We start from the raw sequence: 22,955 nt of genomic DNA on the forward strand, positions 1-22,955 counted from the left end.
TCGAATATATGAAGTAATACTTGTGAACTGTGAAACATCATCCTAACATAAAATGTTGGTGTCCCCCAGGCCCCATTCCAGGGCTGGGTACAATGCAGATACCTAAACAGTGGTTCTCAACAAGGGTTGATTTAGACACCCCAGGGGACATAGCACAATATGTAGGGATGGTTTTGGTGGTCATAACCAGATCAGAGTTGCTATGGCCTCTGGTTGGTGCAGGCCAGAGACGCTAAACATCTTATAGAGCTCAGGAAAGACCTCGCTGCAAATTACCTGACCCCAAATGTTGACAGAGCTGAGGCTCAAAAGCCTTGCTAAACATGAATGAAAACACGAAATGTTATCTGTAGACACAGGAGTGGTTTGTTGTTGCAGAAAGACAACAGCTGTGGCTGGGGAATTGATCATCAAGATTCCATGGTGACCAAGAGCAGGACTTACCTAGGCTTAAATGAGATGGCCATGCCCAGGTTTGGTAAGTTGAAAACATTTTATTTCAATTCTATTTTGGGAGGCAGCATAAATAATCACAGAAGACCGCAAAGGTCTGTGGGGAAGAAAAAAAAAAAGGCTCAAGAAATATGGGGAGATGAGAGTTGACACTCTTCAGCTGGCCAAGAGAATGGAAAGTTCTTGGAGGAAAATCCCCAGGGGTGGGGGTCTTTTCCCTGCCCAGGGTTTTGAGAGCCCTGGGCTGTGTGGACTGAGGTTCTGTTGAATGGCCATGGGAAAGCGGGTGTGAAATATGTATCTAGCAGATCCTAGCTAATGAGAGGAGAGGGGACACACATTCCTGATCCCCAGGCCAGACCTCTCCCCCAAGCGGTGACTCTTCTAGGAAGAACAATGTTCATGGACTCTGTGTGGTCATGGGAAATGGAGGGCAAGAAGGAGGGAGAAAAGAAAAGGTGTAGAAGACAACATGACATGTGACACCCCAGAGTCCCATGACCTGGGGCCACTTTGAGTTCCTCACCTGCAAGATGAGAGAACTCCATCCTGCGTCCTGGGGTGGTGTGAAGCTCAGGGGAGCTCCTATGTGCCAAATGATCGTGTAAACTTTAAAGTGCGATCCGGGAGTGAAGGGTTTGGCCATTCTACAAGCATAAGGCCGAGTGTGGAGACAGCAGTGGGAGAGACTGGGAGCATCTCCAGAAGCAGGCAGCCCCTGCTCTGCCTTTCTCAGGGCCAAGCTCCACCCTCCTCAGCCTCAGCTTCCAGGAGCAAGAGGCCTCATCTCAGCTGGAGTTAGTCCCCTGCCAGGCAAGAGCAGAGGGTGGGGGCTGGAGGATGCAGGATGCCAGGTGTGAGGGCCTCCACGGGGCAGTATGGCATTGGCACTACTGGTGTGGCAGACGCCTCCTCTCCACAGCCCTGGATGGGATTGGCGTCTTGACGCAGTGAGTGGGCCCTGGCTGGGGCCAGAGTTGACCTGCTGAGGGACTTAGCAAGTCACTTCCCTGCAACCCACAGTGCTATCATTTATAAGATGGGAACACTAGTCCCTACCCTGCCTGCCTCACGAAGCAAGTGGGGAAGGGTGTACAAGAGCTTTGAAGAGAATCATGGGAAGACAGGGGGTCATTATGGCCTTAGTGAGCAATTCTCTGAATTCCCTGAAGACAAGAAGGGGAGAGCAAGAGACAGAAAGGAGCTGGGCTGTTTGCAACCCTGGTAGGGTTAGCCAGGCTTCCAGGGCTCTCAGGGAAAGACAGGGCGGGGTAGGGGAGACCAACCAAGGCCTGCAGTCCAGCCCTTACAGTGTGGCCCCTCAGGGATTGTGTGAGTCCCAGCCAGGAGTGCTACGATGGCCTGCCGGCCCCTCCGTCCGGGGAAAGTTCAAGCTCTAAGTCTCCTGGCATCTTGGCTTTCCTCTCTGCTCACTGAGGGCACCCCTCAGAGAGTCTGCGGTGTTTGCCCAGCAGAGGGGAAGTCTCCTGGGGTGGCAAGAAAAGGTGCTGCCAGTGGCAGGCCCCCAGGAGAGGGGGGTCTCTGATAGCATGAGGTCAAAGATCAGCTTCCAGTTCTTGAGAAGGCAGATGGGGTCCTCAGGTGCTCCCCAGCTCCAGTCCTGGCTCTGTCTCTGGGGTCACTGGATAAAGGGAAGTTAAGGAACGAGTAGAAACGACGGCGATGGCCTTAGAAAGCAGCCCAGCCTGGAGCTAACAGTTTTTGGGGCTGTTGCGCAAGTTTTTCAGTTCCAGCTGGAGCTGCCGAATGCGGATGTCCTTCTGGGCCAGCTCTTCTTTCAACCTCCGAATCTCATCCTGCTGCCGGAAGAACATTCGGAGGAGCTGGAGTGGATGAAGAGAGAGCCGTGATCAGCCCAGAGAGAGCAGGGGAGAAGGTGACTTTCCGACTGGGTGCCAGGTTCCCAGGCCCTTCCCTCCCAAGACAGCCCCTCTCCTTCTCTGCTAGGCCCTCCACTGCAAACTCGAACTAACCCGACTCCCATCTACAGCTCTGCCTTCCGCAGACTCCACTCATGGACAGGGCAGTGATACGGGGTCGCTGAGGAGGCAGGGAGCCCACGAAGGCCCGTTTTCAAATACCCCAGCTATAGGAGTCCAAACCTACTACTTTTATTTACCATTCCAGCTTGGTACCTTTCGAAAATGGGCTGCCTGCTCTCTTCTTAAGGGAGCTCAGGTTACATAGAGAATGGAATCCAATGTTTCACCTGCTGACTCAGGCCCAGCACAGGGTACCATAGTTGGCACTGGGCAGTGTGGCTCATCTGCCTAGATGGATGAGGCCAATGCACAGCTCTTGATGAACCTTCGCTTGGACGACTCCCTGAATTCACCAGCCTCTCCATTTTTTCCATAAAACAGACTGATAAGTAGGTGTCCTCCTGACACTGAGCCCCAGAAAGTAGCCAGACACTGGAGGACCTTCACACACTGAGTGGAATGTTACCAACTAGCAGTTGTGTTCTCCTCCAACTTCCTGGTATAAGTGGCGTTTGTTCTTGTAATTGCATAATTGAATTGAATGAAATAGAGGGATGGACATGAATACGAAGAGAAGTGCTGCTTCTCTTAAAACCAAGTTGGATGCTTTAGAACATCTTGATAAAAGTGAAGCTAGGGGCCTTCCCTGGTGGTGCAGCAGGTTGAAGCACAGCACTAAGAAGCTAAAGCCACTTCAGCATGCGTTCAATCCCCGCCCCGGGGGTGACCACATGGCGCGGCAGACCTCTCCTGACCCGCCCGCTGCTCCCCTCACTAGTGTGCTTCATCCATCTGCCTGTTCTGCTCCCCACTCTGTCTCTGGTGAAGCCTCTCGCCGCACCTGAGCCTCTGGCCTGTACCCAGTTCTGTAAGCACAAATAAATAAATCTTTAAAAAAAAAAAAATGGCTGCTGTTGTTGAATTAGGTGTGGGAGATATGGCCAGAAAGGATGGGAGAAATATTCTACATATTGATTGTGTGGCAGTAGTTACATAACTATCAAACTTCTGCATGTTTATCAAAACACATGCAAAAACACTTCTACTACAAAGGATGAATTTTCTCATAGGTAAGTTATACCTCAATAACTATAAGTAATATTAATACTAAACAATAATAATAAGTGGGAAATCTTTGAAAACAGTAGAGCTTTCTTTGAAGGTTGTGTTTCAGTTCTTATTCCACCTAAAGAAATGGAAACTGGAAATTGGAGCTAATAAGAATTAAAATGTGATTTAAATGCGAGAGATAGCAGATCCCAACTGGTGATATCCTTGAAGGAAAGGTCTTGTCCTGTCCCAGAATATGGTGAATGAATATATATGTTTTATGTTTTAAACAAAATGACATGGCTTAAGGAATATACATACCATTTTTATGTTTCCCTCTTTTAACTGACTTACTTATTTTTTTAACTTACTGAACTAATCATCCCTGGTTTCATTTGCTTAGAAGGACGATATGCTATTTGCCTTGATGCTAAATGACTCTTCACATTCTTGTGCCTCCCACATTTTCAAGATTTCTTTGTATAAGTTTTGGTCAGTTTTTAAAACAGCTTTATTGAGGTGTAAGCCACATACCATAAATCTCAGTCATTTGAAGTGTACCGTTAGTGGCTTCAGTGAAGTTACAGGCCTCTGTAACTCTCTCCTCTCCCTGGGTCAAACCACCAGTTGACCGTCCGCATTTAGACCATTTACAGTCTCATTTCCTAATTGGTTGCCTGTAATCTGCTGTGTTGATCAAAGTGCGGGTAACCCTGAAGAGCAGGCCCTCAGAGAATTTCTTCCCAACCAGGGAAGTCACAGGCTTTCATGTGCAGAGACTGTGGCACTGGTGCTTTCTGCTCAGAGAGCCTTTAAAATTTCCTCCAGGTTCTCTTGGCTAAAGGTTACTAGATTTCATTCTTATTGCACCTGGCTTCTCCACACTGGCTACTAGAACTGACCACAGGACCTTGTTTTGGCCCAGGTGGGTGATCCCAGCAACCAGGCACCTCTTCCAGGACACTTAAACATTGCTTGTAATGCCAAATACATACAAAAGTAGCACAGAACACACTATTCCACGTAGCTATCACCGAACATCCTGCATGAGCATGTGAGCTCTCTTGATTCAACTCAACTCCTCCCAGTTGCCCCTCCGTTACCCTCCTTCGGGATTATTTTGAAGCAAATCTGATTTATCACATGATTTCACCCAGCCTCAGAAATTGGAACATCCCTCGATAAGGGCACATAAACATCTTACACAGCAATTATTCTTTTGCCTGTTCATTTCTCCTTCAACCAATGAGAACCCAGACGTCAAGAATAGCTTTATTTTTATGAACAATAGCGACAATTGTAGGTTGGTGTGACCAGCGCATCTCAGGTGGCCCCTGTTATCCCCTCCCCTCAAGGGTGGCTGGACTGAGTCAGCAGCTGGCCTGAAATGAGCCGAATATGACAGAAGTGAGAGAATGTCATCCCAAAGATTTGGTAACACAGGCACAGGCTTCCATCTTGGATGCCCTCTCTTGCTCACTCCGTCCAAAGAAGCCAGCTACATTGTGAGCTGCCCTGGGAAGAGGCCCCTATGGCAGGACCTGAGGGAGGCCTGCAGCCGACTGAGGCCCTCAGTCAACAACCTGTGAGCAAATGAGTCTTGCCAGCAACCATGTGAATGAACCTGAAAGAAGACGCTCTGGCGGTTGAGCCTTTGGGTGTGACTGCCATCCCAGCTGATGGTTTAACTATACACCCTCCTGGGTGACTGAACTATAGGCACCCACAGAAACTCTGAAACAACAACTATTTTGGGTTTAAGTCATTAAGTTTTTGGGTAATTGTCAGATAGCCATCGATAGCTAATATAGCTAGCTACTTTGGGCACTGGATATGAGCCAGGGAGTGCCGGACCCTTAGGGATCATAGCACCTTCATGCTCACACCAGGTCATGTCCCATTGTACTAAGAGGAAATGGGTTTAGAAAGGTCAGAAAACTTGCTCAGTCACAGGCATCAAATGGCAGAGCCAAGCTGCAAATGCAGCCGGTTCATGCATCCTGCTCTATTTCAGCTGCATCAAGCAAAGAGCCTTTGCATTCTGGGAACAGGCTGTGCTGGCCTGTACTATCTCCGGGTTGAGAGTTGGAGGAGAACCTTCAGGGGCATGGTCAAGGTCCAGGTATGGATACCCTGCCTGGGTTGCTCCCATTCTACAGGGCACAAAGAGTTGATAAACATCCAGCCTCTTCCACAATAACAGGAAATTGTCAGACCTTGTCTCTGCTGCCACATCAGGGGGAAAGGCAGCAGGGTGATACACGAAGGCCCTCTGTCAGGAGGGATTTTCTAACTCCTGCAACACCAAATGGAGACATTCTGGAATGGAGATGTGAGAAGACACCATGAGGGTTAGTGACTTCGAGTGTGGGGTAGGGGCGTTGATGTTTCCACCATATCCCAGCCTCTATTTATTGGGGTCAGAGCAATGGATGCCAATGGCAGGCTACTTAAGGTATTTGTCACAGAAAGAAAAATGTCTTAGAATGGAGCCTGTAATTGAAAGGTAAAGGTCTCGCTCTTCCCAGGACTCTGAAGTTAGTAACTTACACTCCTTACCTCGTTCTCTGTCCTGGGTGGCACATTTTCTAATAAATCTATTCCATTGACCACGACGCTCTTCTTTTCCCTGATGGGAGCCTTAAATACCATTTTGGAGGATTTCTTGTAGCCTTCTTTCAAAGACATGAGCACGGGATCTGGGGAAGCAGGGAAAGTTCACGTTGGTGATTCGCTGGACAATGGACAGTGTCTTTCACTCGCACCTGCTTGACATTGGCTGGGGGTTGGGAAGGCCCTAACAGGAGGATGTGGGGGCAGTGGGCTGTGGATGCTTCTGTGAAGCCCACCCCCTGGTACCTCGGTTGATGCCTCCCAGCCATTCATCAGGGGTCAGAGCTGGCTCCGTGCCCGGCGTCATGGGGTAAATGTCTTCCTGGTAGGAATCCGACTGCGGAAGAGTGGACATGTGGGGGCTGCTGAGAAACCCTCTGCTTGACGGAAGCGTGTTCTCCTTGCAACCTTCAGCCCCACCCCGGCTTTCCTGACTCCATATTGCATTCACAGTGCCTCCCACTTCGAATTCCCACCCAGCGTTTGTCAGCAAACCCAACTGCCCCCACCATAGACTGTTCCCACCCTCACCCTAAACGGGGTTGGGTGACAACAGTCTACAGGACCTCTCTGGGCTCCTCAGGCTTACAATCAGTAAGGAGCAAGTTAGGGCTCAATGTGTGAGGAATGTGGGAGTCCAGCCCAGCACACTCACCCGCCGGGGCACAATCATGGAGATGGGCTCGATCAGGCCCTTGAGCGTCACCAGCTTGTAGAAGCGGAATACCTCGCAGGCTGACACATCCAGTCCGTGCTTGGGCATGACCCCTGTGGACAGCACAGACGGTTTCAAAGGGTCCCGGGGACTCCCAGCCTTGGTGCCCCTCCTCCCTGGGTTCTTGGCCAGGAATATCCTTGGCCACTTAGGCTTGGCAGCAATGACCCACACGAGGGCACTGGGTGAGGTTCTGGAGTCAGTATCTCTATCTCTGAGTGGCAGCTTCCCAGATACACCTCTTGGGCCAGACCTGTCTCACCAAGGTGCCCACTTTAGAATTAGGACCCATCAGAACTAGAAAGGCTTGTAGAAATATCTGAATCTGGTTGATGAGACTCCTGAGGGTCAGAGGGGAAGTGGCTTGCTCAAGGTCACAGAATACAGCTGGGGCAGGGCCACAGAGCCTGTCACCTTCTGAAAGGAATTGGCCATGCTAAGCTTCTGTGTTCCGGTCCTCATAGAGGAGGCAGAAATCCTTCCCCAGGCATTCCATGATTAAACGCAGCCTAGGGGTGCTGCTGGCATGTGTCTTGATGGTAGCAGCCCCTCATGCAATGGTTTGATGGGGGATTGAGTGAGAAGATGATTAATTTCCAGCATGGCAATGAACAAACACCACATTTGCTTCTTTGTGATGTGAACATGAATTCAGACGCTACCTTTCCTTTCCTCTACCTTGGAGATTGCTCTTCTAGATAAAAGAATTCCAGGAGCAGGAGGGGTGTAGAACAGTGGTACCCAAGTGGGTTTTGGAGCCAGCAGACCTGATTTTGAATCCCAGTTCTGCCATTTAGAATTCATGCTGCCTGTGGGGGTGAGTGCCCGACTTCTGGTGAATGCACTAGAGTGGCCACAGGTGAGGATGAGGAAAAGTTCTTCTTTGGTTCCTTCTGCTCCTGCAGTCCTGCTGATTCTACTTTCTAAACATCTCCTGAACTCGTCCTCTTCTTGCTTTCTTCGCGCCAGGTCTCTCACTCTGCCTACAAGTCCAACGTGGCCTCCCAGCTGTCTCTGCTTCTCTCCTGCCCGTTCACCCATTTTCCCCATTGAAGTCACAACAATATAAAAATAATATTTCAGAACACATTATGTATGTTGTTCCATCTCCCCCCCACCAGGAAATAGAAAACCTTCCAATGAGTTTCCACTAAGACCCACATTCCTTTCCCTCCATGAAGTCAAGTTCATGTGCCAGTGTTCTGTAAAGCAGATTGTCTTCTACAATGTGGTATGACCCAATCATTGGAAGATCTCAGTAGAACAACAGGAGGGAGGAAATTGCCTTTGTTTTCCTGTTTCACTGACTAAGCCGGGACAGCTCATCTTCTCCTACCTGTGGGCTGGTTTCAGCTCCCCTGTTTCTCAGATCTTCAGAGGTCCACGGGCTTTCATGGACCTGCAGCTTGTAGATGGCAGGTTGTGGGGCTTCTCAGCCTCCAGAATCACACAATCCATTTCCTTATAAGTTCCATACATATGTAAAAAATTTATATTTTCATTTCTGTTTCTCTGGAGAACCCTAAACAATACTTTCTGTGTCCTGTGGGACAACCATGTCTCCAATTTCATTTCCTAATGCTCGCTCCATCTCCCGCTATGTTACAGAGTTTGTGTGCTTAGTTAGTCACGTTGACCTCCATGCTCTTCTGGGAACATGACAGACTCATTCTTGCCACAGGACTTTTCACTGACTGTTCCTCCTGCCAGCACTACTCTTTTCCCTTCCTGAGTTTAAAATCACAGCTTAAAAATGTCACCTTCCATGACTACCTGGTCTAAAATAGCCCCAGTCACCCTCTTCTGCCGACAACTTGCTACCATCTGATATTCTCCTTACTTTGTTTATTGTCTGTCTCCCCCCAGTGGAATGTAAGCCCCAGAAGAGGCTGTATTTTGTATTTTGTATTATTTTCCACTGAGTCCAGGGTCTGGCACATAGCTAGAACTCAGTAGGTGTTTGTTGAATGATTATGTGAAGGAGCAGGAGGCGCCAAGGCTCTATACCTATGATCTTTAAGCTTTACAATGGCCCTACCAGGTAGGCTTGATTATCTCCATTTTGCAGATTAGAAAACTGAGACTCAGAGAGGTTACGTACATAGTTGTGCCAGAAGTAAACTAGGTCTGACTCTGAAGTCCATGCTACTTTTTATACTGTTTGATAAAGAGATGAGAGTGAAGAAGGTGGAAATGACAGCGAATTGAGGAAGGGTGAGGTCTTTGGAATGGTCATTAGAAGCCCAGGTAGATCTCTGGACGTTCACTTTGCCTTTGGTCACTGAGGTGGGTTCTCAGAACCTTCCAGCACTGCTGTTCCAGTAGCTGACCCTAGCTCTTTGTCCATAACACCAGACCCCCAAACAGTACAAGTCAGACTAGAACTCCAAAGAAAGGTCAAAAGAAAACCCCTGAGGAGATTTGGGAGCCAAATGGGGAACTGCTGAATCATTCCCACTTCCAGCGCTGGTTCACAGAAATGGGAATGTTGCTGTGCAACTTAGACTTTAGTGGTGGGAGAATATGAGGTATGAAGACCATTTCCCCTCACACTCACTATAGCCTGTCCAGCCTGGGCCCTCTCTAGGATTTGCCTGAAGACCTACAAGCCTGAGGAGGCAGTGTTGGGGGCCCCAAGGAACTTCCTCTGTCCTCTCCAGAAAGGACAGCACTGCTCCTGGGGACCTTAACAGGGACAGCACCTGTAGGCTCTATTCTGACTAGTCCGTGAGCTGTGGGTTTCTGAGTTTGGTTTTTCACTTAAAGCAGGAGTGGGATGTGACCCATGAGCCAAACGTCCAGTCTCTTGGACACATAACAGCCATGTAGCCGCAGGACCCCTTACCTAGGCCTTTCTGGGGGGCTGGGGAGCGGAACTCCATGAGGTAACTCAGGTAGGGCTTCTCAGTGCTGATCTCATAGTACCGGATGTTTCCATCTCCCTGGGGGCAAGGAGAGAGGGAAATGAGGAAGGTGGTGGCAGGGGTGGGGTAGGGCAGTGGCTGAGCAGGACTTGGTTCCAGGGCCCTGCTGAGAAATGTGTCTGCTGTGCCTCAGGTGTGGTCAAATGACCAACGAGACCTGGTCTCAACTTGGTGATAGTCATGGTGGTGGTGGTGGTGTGTGTGTATTTATAGATTACCCTTCTGACAAAACCAGATTTGCCAAAGATCTCCCACCTTCAGGCTTCGGTCTTTATTCCAGTCAACCTCAGTCACTGACACTTCAGTAAAAATGTCAGACTTGAGGTAGGTTTGTTTGTTTTTTTGTAGAAGAACTGGGGTATACAACAGCAGTGAGGGGGTGAGAAGATTCACCAGAGACAGAGCGGGGAACAGAACAAGGAAATTGACTGAGATACACTGCTGAGGAGAGCAGCAGGTGAGACAGGAGAAGTCTGGTGTGCGATGTGGGTCAGCTCCCTGGCCGGGACTGAACTCAGGCTTTAGCAGTGGTAGGACTAAAAATTAACCCCTAGGCCACCAGGGAAGAACTTCAGGTAGGTTTTGACAAGAGAATATGAGAGCAGAATGGGTTAAAGGACAGAGGGTTTAGGTTGGTTCTTCTTAGGGAATGGGACAGCGCAGGGGAAGAAAGAGGACAGGGGTCTCCCACAGGCCACTCAGCCCACCCACCCCCCGCCCCACCTTCTACTACCTTTCCAGCCAGGTAGAGCATGTGGGTATCAGCATCGTAGAAGGGGAACAGGAGACCGGACAGTCCGTCAATTTCTTCCTCAATCATGGGCATAGATAGGTCCTCCTGAAGACGGGGAGCAGGCCAGTGTCAGCCTCTTCCAGGCAGGCTCGTTCTCTGCCTGCTTGACCCCCAGCTAAGCATCCTATCATGTCAACTCCCGACCTCCCTGGCTGACCTGGTCCCAAAGGGCGATCTGTCTCGTGTTCCACCTGGAGACCCCTGTCGTGAGAAGTCGCTTCATGTTCCCCAGGAACACCACCCGATTCACTCTGTGGTTTTTGCAGTTGGCCTCCTGCAGGGACAGAAAGTGCTGGTGAGCCAAGACCTTCTGTCACTGGGCTGTGTGGGGACCTCAAAGATAATTCCCTGTCTTAGTCCTCGGAAACTAAGAATGTCTCCCGATTTGGAAGAGGGTTTTTGCAGATGCAAGTTAAGGATGTTGAGATGAGGAACTTCCCCTGGACTATCCCAGTGGGCTCTAAATGCCTCCATGCACGCCCCTGTAAGACATAAGCCAAGGGAGATTCCTTGGACACAGAGGAGAAGGGATTTGAGTCATAGGCAGGGAAAGGTAAGTGATGGGGTCACAAGGCAAGGCAAATGGCAGCTGCCAGAAGCGGGAAAAGGTGAGGAAGGGTTCTTCCAGACCTCTGGACAAAGTGCGGCCCGTCAATACCCTGACTTCCTATCTCTGCTTTCCAAAACTATGAAAGCATCAGTTTCCTTTGTAAGCCACCTGTTTGTGATTTGTTACAGCAGCCACAGGAAACGAGTGCAGGAACCCAGGTCCCCCCACCATGTACCGAGCAGCAGAGCTGGTGAGAGCAGGGAGGGAAACCTGAGACCAGCCAAGCCTCCAAGGCCTGTCTCTTTAACCTTCATCACAGCACCCACTGCAGGAATCTCTGAGGACAAGGAGCCTGAGCTGAGGGGGACAGGGGACTTGCCCTCATCCACCCTGCTAGTCCACTCGTTCCTCTGCAGCTCCTACCTGGACCCCCTCTCCTGCCTCTTCCTCCTTTGCTAGGGTAAGTCAGCATCGGATAGAACCAGAGGCTGCCACAGAGACCTGATGTCACTAGCTCTGGATTTTAACTCAAGTTGCACCAAACCAGGGGTCCCTCTCCCATCTGTGGGTGGAGGCTGTGAGCTCTGCTCTCCCACAGCTCTGCTGCTCTGTATGGGCCCAGCTGGCGGGGTTTGAATTCTAACTCCTCAAGTAACTGAGGTTCAAGTCTCTAACTGCTCTCCAAGGCTCTCCAAGGCTCAGCGTTTCCATGTGTGATAGGGGGAGAGTATGACAGGCCCACTCAGAGGCTGTCATGAGCATTAACTGGGGAGCCCTGGGGCAGCCTCGGCGGTAAGCGGGAGGAATTCAGCCCTGCAGATGTGAATGACTGCGGTGATTAGTGTCTGCAGCCATGGTGGTGGTAGATTGTCACCTGGTCTTGCAATACTGGACTCTTACAGGGGAAACATAGCTAGGTCAGGTGTCAGTCCCTCGTTGTGGAGAAGGGAACCTCAAACTTCACGCAAAGTTTCCATCCCACCTGACCCTGGGACAGGCACACATTTGGTGCTCAAGAAATATTGGCTTCTTATGCCCAAGTGGCATCTTGTTCTTTCCTCGTATAAAAACCCAGGGGACACAAGCCCAAAGCTGCAGCTAAGTTCACATCCCTGGGGCAGGCACCCTGAGCCACTTGCCCTGGCTCATCCCACAAGGGTGGCTGGGCAGGGTCCCAAAGTCCACTTTGCCTGTGCCCAGGAGGGGGATGGGCAACTCCCAGCAATTTCAGGCAGTGAAGCATGTCACCCATTCAGCCCCCAGGGCATGCTATATGAACCCCATTTGGGGCAGGGGCATCGAGGGGGCAAGAAAGGGGACTGAGGCTTGCACTGGAACAAGCCAGGACTCCTGGGAGCCAGAGCCAAGGAGGGTGTAGGTCAGGTGCCTGGGGGGAGGGGAGCCGGCACTGCCTTGCCCTCCAGACCTGGCTCAAAGTCAAGCCCCAGGCACCAGCACCTTCCCTTCCCCTGAAAAAGTGGGGGCTTGACCTGCAGCACGCGGCCAGAGCGGGGCTCGATCACACGCAGCTTCTTGTCCTTGCACGTGGTGGTGAGCAGGCTGCCGTCGGTGTTGAAAGACATGCAGAGGATCACGTCTGAGTGGCAGTCGATCATCTTCACCGGCTCACCCACGTCCAGGTTCCAGATGAGGACCTGATAAGCAGACACGCAGAGGTGGGCCAGCCTGCTCGGCCATGACAGGTGTCTGCCCTTCCAGGCACCTCTGTCAAAGGCCGATGCGTCCCCACCCACAAATCTGCGGCTATCCCCAGGCGCCACAGCCTGGCCTGGGGCCCAGTTCCCTTGAGCAAGGATGAGTGCTCCTTGCCAGTTTCTGTGGCTGGCACACCTTTTGAGGGCAGGCCTGGGGTGAGGGGCCCGGGTTCATTCTCCTTCCCACTGCAGTTTTGGTTGCCCTTTCTCTCTAAGAGGGCAGCAGTATTTCAAAGATATAAAACCGGGCAAGAGTGTGTCCAGGGCATGCGCAGTTTTCCAGTCCATCAGCACAAGAGGGGCAGGAAAGCTACCTCTGGTCTCTCTGGACCCTGGGAATGACCGGGCCACAGGAGGTGCTCGGTCATGTGTTGTGAGAGAATGCATGAATGAATCCACCAACATGGCCATCTTGGGGTACATGCTCAGGGCAGTGACAGTGCTTCCTCTGGGCCCCTGAGATGTCTTCTCACTCCCTCCTACCGCCTCCCAGCCTGAGTCGGCTCTGGCCACAGCTGCCCTCCCGGCGACCCACCTTGTAGTCGTAACCCGCGCTGAACAGGATGTTGTTGGTGGTGGGGTGCCATTCAACCAGCCCCACACGCCGGCTATGCCCGTGCAGCTCCAGGAGCGCCTCTGTCATGTTCCGCTTCAGCCCACCCTCGGGGATCTCCCAGATCCGTACCTGCAGAGGGCACCGAGGGCCTGAGCATGGTTGCAGCCAGGAGACGCCCTGAGGTCCGCTCCCCAGGACCCCAGATTGTCGGAGATGTTCTCAGCAAGGTCCCTCCGGACCAAGGCAGGCAGGAGAAGAGACCATCTCTCCTTTGCCTTTGGGAGGGTTTTCTCCCACAAGTCTGTGCTGCCCCGAGTGATTATGACTGCTGTGGTGACGCTCCAGCCAGGCCCACCACTACTTGTTCCCATCACAAGTCTGCCTCTGCTTCCTTCCCACGCCCTCAGAGCTCACCTTCAGCCCCGACCCCTCTGTTTGCACTACATGACCTTGGGCCCCACCCCAGCTATCACCCAGATTGGACACCTGAGCAGAGGGAAGCCCATCTGGGAGGCCCAGAGTCCTCCACAGAATGAGCTAAAGCAAGTGGGTTAGAGCTTGGCTTCTGAGCAGGAAGGGTGACAGTCTGGATGCAGCCGCTATTTCAGACTTGTGGATGCTGACAAAGAAGCAGGGGGAGAGTGGCCCCCCCCCCCCCAGAAACTTTCTTTCTCTTCAGGCTTTGAGTAGAATAAAATAAGGGACTGGGTGTGAAAGCTTATAAACTGTAAAGTGCTCTAAAGAACTAAGAAATTAGAGTTCATGTTTCAGTTGCTATTATCATCAGTGCTACTTACTATGACCTAGCAGGGTGAGGAAAGGGAGCATGTGACAACTCAGGATACCTTTAAAACAAACCTTTTTGAAAATCTGAACTCCACCCTTGCTAGTATGGAGAAAAACAGGAAAAACAGCTCTGGGTTACCGTTTGTACTCTTCTAAAATAGCCAAGTGAGGGGGAAAAAAAAAAAGCCAGTTTCAGCAAGATTATACAGGAACTTGTAGATTCAATTGGTGTTGGCAGTATTATAAACCAGAGTAACTCTTTTGGGAAGCAATTTGTCAATTTTTAATGGGAACCATGAAGACATTATATTCTTGACCTAGTAATTTCATTCTTTATATCTAAAATAAGCAAAAATCTTCAGGCATGAAGACATTTGTTACAGCATGGAAAATAGAGAAACACCCCAAGTGATCAATATTAGGGGGAACAATTTAATATGGCAGATCAGAAGAGAATACAGTCCCATTATAGTTATGAATAAGGTTATGAATACATTGGGAAGTGTGTCAAAGAGCGATAAAGGGAGTTCTAAGGACTGGGAATGGGGTCCCCCTAATTCCCTTGGCAAATTTCCCTTTCTGGTACTTTCCCCTCAAACTAAAGAAATGGATATTTCCCACACATTTGTTTCCCCCAAAGTCTGAGCCCCACACATCAGACACAGGAGGCTTTGGGGCAGGAAAGGCAGCTTGAATTAAGGATTATGGGCCTCGCCCTTTGGTGCACCCTCCTCAATTTCAAAAACTCACTCGGGAAAGCTTCTAATCAGGCCTAGCTCCATGTTTTCCTGGCCTCGTTGCCATGGCCTTTGGCTGCCCCATGTCCATGGTGGCAAGAGCTAGGAAGGGACAGGACACAGGGAGCTGACACAGGGCTGTCGCAGGGGTTTTCCTTCATGCACTCTGTACATGGACATCCAGAAATGAGGTCTGATCTAGGAAGAGAAGTTGCAGTGGGGACCAGGGTGAATGACCCAGAGACGGCCAATAGGACACTCTTTGCTCTAAATACAGGAGAGGAGGTGACCCTTGAAGTGAGGAGACTGATGGTTAGTTAGACACATACCTCGCTCCCACCAAGCACACACGCATGCACACACACACACATCACACCCATACCGCAGTCCCAAACTCAAGATCTCTTCCTACCCCTCACATCCCGCATACCTCCACAGCACCAAACTCCCCTCCACCACACTCACCTGCTTTCCCTATACATCCCAAAACTTCCACCTCCTTCACACACACCACACCCCAAACTCCCCACCCAAGGCTTCCTCATACAACCCCTTGACATTCCTTTATACCCAAAGAGATGCTATTACACATACATATTTCTCTGGAACTTGCTTTTCTCCTGTCACAGATGGTGGGCACCTTTCCATACCACCACCTTTGTGTCTGCTTTATTTTTTCAAGTGGCCAGAAGGGCATCTGGATATGACTGTGCCACAAGGGGTGACTCCAGCTTCTGCTGGGCATTGCCCATTGTTCACCAGGACAGTCTATCCATGACTGATAGCTCTATAACTCACGTTTGTGCATGGGTGTGAGCATTCTTAGGGAACAGAGGCTTAGAAGAGTTTTATTTTTTATGGGCCCTCCCTGGTTGTACAGGTGTTAAAATGCAGCACTATGAAGCCATCGGCAGTCACTGCAGCACGAGTTCGATTCCAGACCGGGGACCTGACCCACATGGCACAGCAGACCTCTCCTAACCCACCCACAGCTCCCCTCAGCTGTGTGTTTCAGTACATCTGCCTGTTCTGCTCCCTACTCTGTCTTTGGTGAGTCCTCTCATCTTCCATACCTCTGGCCTGAACCTCAGTTCTTGTATGCATTTTTTTTTTAAAGAAGAGTTTTATTTTTTAAAATAGTGACTGCAAAATTGTCCCTAAAAGCTGTCCTGGTTTTCACCAACAAAGTCTGAGAGCACATCTTTGCCTGTGTTTCTAACATGATGTTTAAGAGTGAGTTTTGCCCCTCCAATAAACCTTACAGAATGCCCTACCCTGTTGTTTAGATTTGCATTTCTTTGATTCTTAGAAATACTGGGTATCTTTTGGCCAGGCTCTGAGCCACCCTTGTTTGCATTTGAGGAGGAGGCACTGGAAGCTTCCAGATTAAAGAGATGAGGCAGATGGCGGGCCAGCGTGGAGGTGTCTGGAGCAGAATGCTGTCTGCGGACATTCTAGCACGCTGGCACAGGGACATCAGGCAGTCAGTGCTGAGGAAGCTCCCTAAACAGCAAGTTGGGCCACATTCATCTCCCCACACCTCTGCTGAGCCAGGTCCTTGCAGCCAAAGAGATGGTCACTGAGCTTGCCTTGGCTTCTGAGCAGCACAAAGTGGGGTGGTAAAGCAGGGGACCCTAGTGTACACAGAGCTGGAGGAGCTTCGAATTCATCCTTGGAATAGGCGCTAGGATGAAAGAGTCTGGGAGGAACAGTGTTAAAGGTGGCATGTTGATCCATGTTTGAAAAGGCAGGTGGGGAAGGTGGACAGATCACGGAGAATGTGGGTTGGGGCACAGCAGGCGGGAAACCACAGGCAGGCCGGTCTGGCTGGTGTGGAGCAGGCAGGCACGTGGCAGAGGTGACCAGAGGCTGGCCGTGTCATCTGGGCACCCCCTAAGACCCAAAGAAGCCCTGCTTGAGCTGAGTATCAGGAAAAACCTTCCCCCATTACCATGCAAGCCAGCTAGTGAGATGTCCTTGGCCCATGACTTGCTGTGTTACGCAGAGACTAGAGGAAGCCGTGGCGTGAGAACCCACCCAGGCTCTGGCCCCACCTACGAGGTGGATGACCTTACACAAGCCAGTTGTCCTCTCCCGGGCGCAGGCGTGTGGTTGGCAGCCCTGTGGAGGCAGGTGCCTTCAATTCAACTGGGCTCAGGGCTGTGGGAGCTGGAAAATTTGTAGCCACTTGAGCTGCTTTGTTGGGGTGACCGCTCTGCCTAGGAACCTGGGGGCTAAGCCAAAGTCACGAGAGGCCAGGTCCAGGTCATGTTTATGCTCCTGGATGTGACTCCTCAGGAGCCCAAGGCAGCAGGGAGCCCAAAGAGCTGTTTCACCAATAACTTAGATGTAGGCCCCAGACAGTGCCCTGGAGACCCTGATAAAAATGCTCCCCAGAAAGGGAGAGGCACCTTGCTTTTTCTTTACTGCCTTCTCGGACCTCAGGTTTTCTCATTTGCGCATTAAAACCATATTCGCTAGTCTTCTACAGTCTTCCAAAGTTCTTGCTTTGACATTCCTGGGAGAAGAGGGCTCTGCTCTCCCCACCCTTCCATACCACACGCTGTGACGGCACAGAGGGGCTCCCTTCACAGTGGGCCTACTCAGCTGGAAAAGGCATTCCAGCCCCTAAGTGTCCGAAGGATTTGTTGAAAACAAAGAGGGGATGGGCGTGGGAGGAGCGCTGTGGATCCGCCCAGGGCTTGCTCTGGGAGGTCACTCAGATCCAGCAGGAAACCGGTAAGTCTGCCAAAGCGGATTTCTGGAAGGAAGGGGTGGGGAAAGTGGCAAAATTCTCTCTCTAGCAACCAGCAGTGCGTGGACTGTCCCCCACTTGGGTCTCTAGGTCAGAACCCAGCTTCCCTCAGCTGCATTCAAGCCAACAGAGGACGCTTAGCCTCTCCCTGTGTGCACTTGTGGCTAAGGCAAGGAGGCATACGAGTGTTGACACAAGGTTGTGCAAGTCTTCCCTGCGCAGTGCAGTAGGAGGGAACGGCTGGCTAACAATGGGAACTTTGTAACCGACAAGTTGTTCAGATCCAGGCACTGACCTTTTTGGCTGTGAGATTGCTGCCTAATTACTTAGCCTCTCTGGGCCCCAGTGTTCCATCTGGAAGGGTGATTATATCTAGATAATAGAGTTGCCACGAAGACTAAATAAAGATAAAATATATATCCTACCAAGCAGAATGCCAGGAACTTAATAAAATTTAACCACCGTGGGGATTATATACAAGTTTTAAAAAAGTCAAATTTTGGAAGTGTTTATGGTTTCCATGTGTACACTGTTGCCCCAGTGTGATCAGTATACGCAGCACAAAGTTGGTCTCCGTTTTATGGAGTGGTGCATACACCTCCTCTTTTCAGTTATGATCGGTTTATGCAGGTGTGGTCAGAGCTCTGCTTTTGGATATACTGAAGGTCATGGCTGCTGTGACGTAGAGCCAGGGCCTAGAGAGGGTCCTAGTAAGCAGTTCTGACCACACTTCCTGGGGGGAAGAATGCTTCTTTTAGGGAATCTGCTTCTTGCACAGATACCGCAAGCAGAAAGTGTTTGGTGTCTGTCTATGGCGGCCTAGAGGAGGAGCTGAAGTTACAGTGGCCCTAAGTAGCTGGGAGAAGATGGGGGAGCCTGACGCCATAGCACCTACTGAAAAACAACTCTGTCTGCAGTAGTGCGGGGAGAAACAGAAAATTTAAGATATGCTCTCTGCCCTCTGGACGCGCTCAGGTCAGCTGTACTACATTACGCTGACACTACCTCAGATTTCTATCAGACCTTGTCTCACACACAATGCCTGGGGCCAAAATCATAACAACTGTCACACCAGTGAAGAGAAAGAAATGTGGGGGTCTTGCCTAGGGTCAGCGGACTCCTGGACTCCCAACCTCCCCACTTCTTGTCACTTATTTTGTTCATTACTAGAAACTCAGTTTATCACCATTCACCTATACAGGAGGTAGAATCTCAAGGTGCAGCTTAACATTGATATCTGCTGACCACTTAACTGTTTCCAGCTTAACATTGATATCTGCTGACCACTTAACTGTTTCCAACGTGGGGAAAAAAGCCAATGCAAAGCCAGGCAGGTGGGAACAGCCCTGAGGGATCTTCAGGGGGGTCCAGAAGGAAGTGATTGCGTGTCAACTGCTGAAGGTTCCATGAGTAGGTTGTTAGAGGAACAAATGAGAATGTAACTGTAGGGCAGGGCGCAAGAAAGATGTCTGTTACTGCTGCTACTGCTGCTGATTATTCTTACACAGATGAGGAGGTAAGGCACAGAGAGGTTAGGAAACCTGCCCAGGTTGCACAGCGAGGAAGGAAGGATCTGGGATGCAAATTCAGAATTTGAATGAGGCAAACTATTTTATTCTCTTTGGGGAGTTCCTGTCCAATCCTTTTTTTCTCTGTGGATTGAAGTGACATTCTGGAGAGGGCATGAACTGACGTTCAGTGTGTCTATTCCAGGGAAGATTGCTGTTCTGTGCCCCTGTATCTAAAGAGCACCCTCCTTGGGACACAGACTACCTGCCCCTGGATGGTCGACTCCTCCACACAGGGTGGTGTGCTAAGCACCTTCAGCCTGGCACCTATTGGTTGAATGAATGAAGAATCCGAGAGGCTCAGAGTTCTTCCCACCAGCAGGAGGTTCAGCAATGTATCAACCCCAGTCTGGGAGCAGCGAGATCGGCCTTTACTGTAGTTGGTGGGGAACTGGAGAGACAGGAAATTACCTCTTTAGTTTTGATTTGGAAAGGACATCCTGGGGTGCTCATTGAGCAAAAAATGAGATACAGTGGAAAGAACACTGGGGGTCTGTGTTTTCACTGATCTAATTTTCGTGATGAGCCCAACTGGGCTCTTTTTACAGCAGGGCAAAGCAACTTGTCCAAGATACCAGGTTTGGGAAGTGGCAGAATCAGGATGGAGTCTAGGCCTGTGGACGTCTGCGCCTGGCTGCTTAGCTGAGCCACATGGCCACTTCTTTGCAGCTGTCAGCTCCCTTGGTGAGGCTGCAGCCAGGCGTTGGCTTCTCAAGGCCACTATCCTTCCATTTCTAAAAGGAGCGTGTTAGTCCCTTCCAACTCCGAGGTATCAGATTGTGTGTGTGTGTGTGTGTGTGTGTGCAGGAGAGCAAGGAGGTGGGTAGCTTCCTGCTGCTTCCAGCCCCATCCCATCCCCAGCTCTGTGGTCCAGAGGGAGAGGGGGAGGGGGGGCAGGCAGCCACTGGAGGGAGGAGCTGAGGCATGGAAAGCAAAGGACAGTTGCTGAGCTGGCCCACCCTGGAGGGGGGCTCCCCCCTCCCTCCGGGATCCCTGTCTCCTTCTTGAGATGTCAGAAACCTCTCCCTCTGTGGCTGCTGGCCCCACAGAAAGGCTGGGAGCAGGAGCCTTGCAAACCCATAGCGCCCTTTCCTGCTGCCTGCCAGCGGCCCTCCCCGGCTGCGGCAGAAGCTATAAAAAGCACAGCCCTTCAACAATAGGTGACATCACCCAGCGGCAGAAAGAACTGGATTCTGCTAGATGCCAGGGAGAGTTACATCCCCCACACCCCTCCCTGAGGAAGGGAGCCCCTTGGGAAAGGGCTTGGGTGGTTCCACTGGGTCCCTGGAGAGAGGGGACCTCCTCACTCTCTGGGGCAGGGGAGTCTGGTCCTAAGGGACGAGGGGACTGGATGAGCTCCGGAAAACCGGAGATTTTCAGGGCTGGGATATGAGGAAAAAACTGGGCTTGAGAGGCGATCAAGGGGCGTTCAGTGTGCTCTGAGTGTTCTGAGGGACAAGTAGAGGATGTGGGGGAGTAGGGGTGGGCTCTGTGCGCTTCCAAGAGACAAGCCAAATACCGGCCCAGTTTCCCTGGGCCCCTTAGGCTGGTTCCCGCCCCAGCTCCCAAGTGCAGCGCCCAGTACACAGGAGGTTTGCTGGCTGACCCAATCCTGGCTTTGGAAGTCTTGTGGGTGTGCTGTGAATTGACGATGTTGACTGCAGGGGCTCTGGTTTCTCTAAGGCCTGTTCCTTGCGATGCTCTGATAGAGAGGGCGGCCAGTCAGATCAGGCAGGATGGTGTGGTGCTGCAGACTCCTCACCTCACCCTGCCTGCTGTAAGCAACATCTCCTTACACTCCGCCCCTCGCCCCGCCCACCACCTCGCCCTTCGCCCCGCCCACCGCCCCTCGCCCCGCCCACCACCTCACCCTTTGCCCCGCCCACCGCCCCTCGCCCCGCCCACTGGACCCAGGACCTGCTGGCAGGTGGATGCGCCCCTCAGTGCTCCCTTAGTGCTTGGTGGGCTTTGCACAGAGAAGACAGATATAAACACTGTTTGATGAGTCTCAAAAACTGACTTTTCACATCTGGGGCTCATTCCCCTCATCTGGAGAGCTAGGTCTGGTTTGAGGACCTCAGAATGCTGACTGGCAGCCAGAAACCTGGCTTTGAGACGGACTCTGGATGACCGTGGGCACTGTGCTTCCCTCTGCCTCAGTGAGCCTTTCTCCAGGAGGGATTGGCTCCAACCTCTGGGGCTGCTGCGACTCTCCTGCGAGGCCCCCACCCTTGCCCTTGAGGCTGGGGAGGCCTGAGACCCGAGGACAAAGGGCTGCCCTGAGCTGCTGCTCCTGGGGCAGCTGGACTGGCAGCAGGAGCAAGAGCTTATTCCTCTCTGTTCCAGAGACTTAATCTCCTCTCTGATCAGCTGCCCTGGGTCTGCCCCTCCCTCCCTGGGCCCCAAGCCAGTGACCTTTCTCTTCATCTCCCCCTACTCTCCAGCAGCCATACCCCACTCCATCTCTCTAGCGCCACATGCTAGGGCTTGTCCAGTTAACTCAGGGTACACCTCTTCCATGACCGACTCTCTAGCTCCCCTTCCTTGATCGTGCACACACTCTCACACACACAAGTGCACGCAGTATCTTGGTTTACACTGAGAGGGCTTGAGAGGCACAGGTTCGTAATCAAAGTCGGGGTGCTCACTGTCTCTGGCTGCACCCCCTTTTGCAGCCTCTTCTGCTTGTCCTCTTCCCTCCCTTGTCTCTTCCTCAGGGCTCCTGTTGTATGAGATGACTCATTATCCTACCATAACACATGCATTCTGCTATGGTTTGAATGTTTATGTTCCCCCACAGGGAGTAGGAGGCGGAGCCTTTGAGTCTTGAGGGTGGGGCCTACATGAATCAGATCAGTGTCCTCATAAAGACTCCAGAGAGACACCTGACCCCTTCCGTTATGTAAGCATACGGGGCCCTCACCCACCATATTGGTACTCTGATCTCAGACTTTCAGCTTCCAGAACTACAAGCAATAAATATCTATTGTTTACAAACCACCAAACTGGTACTTTAGTTATAACAGCCTGAGCACACTGCAACATACACCCTCCAGGCTGCTGCTTTTCCTCTTCCTAGGCCTCCTTCACCCCTTTCTACAACCAAAATCCTGTCCCCCCAGGTTCCATCTTTCTTTATCCCCTCTCTCCTGCCTCCACTGCTGTCAAAATGAGCCCCTCTCTCCTCGCTTGTGTTAACTGAGGGCTTTGACCTTAGCGCTAATAAGAAGTTGGTCAAGCCCCTCCTACTCTCCTTACTCCACTGCCCAACCATTCCTTTGTGTGCCAGCTGACCTCCCTCCATCCCAAATTTTATTAGAGGAGACTGAATCTCTTCCTTTGGATAAATTGGTTAGCTGGGTGACATTCACTCACTCTATTCATTTGCCTTCTAATCATCCTGTTTATTCCTCCATCTATCCATTACCCATTCATCCTGTCATGTCTAGCCATCCATCAATATAGTCATCACTTAACAATCATCATCTAACAATTCATTAATCTTTCTATCCACCCACCCATCTACCCATCCATTCATCCATCCACCTACCCATCTGACTATTCCATTCAGTCCCACCCATCCATCCACCCATCCATCCACCCATCCATCCATCCATCCATCCACCCACCCATTCATCCATCCACTCTATCTATCCACCCATCCATCCACCCATCCATCCATTCATCCATCCATCCATCCATCCATCCATCCATCCATCCATCCATCCATCCATCCA

At 51.1% G+C, this 22,955-nt stretch overlaps 1 protein-coding gene across 1 annotated transcript in view; it reads right to left on the reverse strand.

Annotated features, from left to right (window-relative positions):
* Positions 1–480: 480 nt before the first annotated feature.
* CORO2B (coronin, actin binding protein, 2B) overlaps positions 481–22,955 on the reverse strand; it is a 130,109-nt gene continuing 107,634 nt past the window's right edge. Inside the window, exons 4-12 of the mRNA XM_004687638.2 lie at positions 13,352–13,501; positions 12,592–12,756; positions 10,709–10,825; positions 10,492–10,596; positions 9,680–9,776; positions 6,775–6,887; positions 6,366–6,456; positions 6,066–6,205; positions 481–2,297 (exon numbers count right to left, since the gene is read on the reverse strand). Coding sequence (XP_004687695.2) covers positions 2,166–2,297; positions 6,066–6,205; positions 6,366–6,456; positions 6,775–6,887; positions 9,680–9,776; positions 10,492–10,596; positions 10,709–10,825; positions 12,592–12,756; positions 13,352–13,501 — 1,110 coding nt within the window. The 3' untranslated portion in view covers positions 481–2,165. The remainder of the gene's footprint in view (positions 2,298–6,065; positions 6,206–6,365; positions 6,457–6,774; positions 6,888–9,679; positions 9,777–10,491; positions 10,597–10,708; positions 10,826–12,591; positions 12,757–13,351; positions 13,502–22,955) is intronic.

This window comes from Condylura cristata, unplaced genomic scaffold, assembly GCF_000260355.1.
Source record: "Condylura cristata isolate star-nosed mole 26May11 unplaced genomic scaffold, ConCri1.0 scaffold00023, whole genome shotgun sequence".
Lineage (NCBI taxonomy): Eukaryota > Metazoa > Chordata > Mammalia > Eulipotyphla > Talpidae > Condylura > Condylura cristata.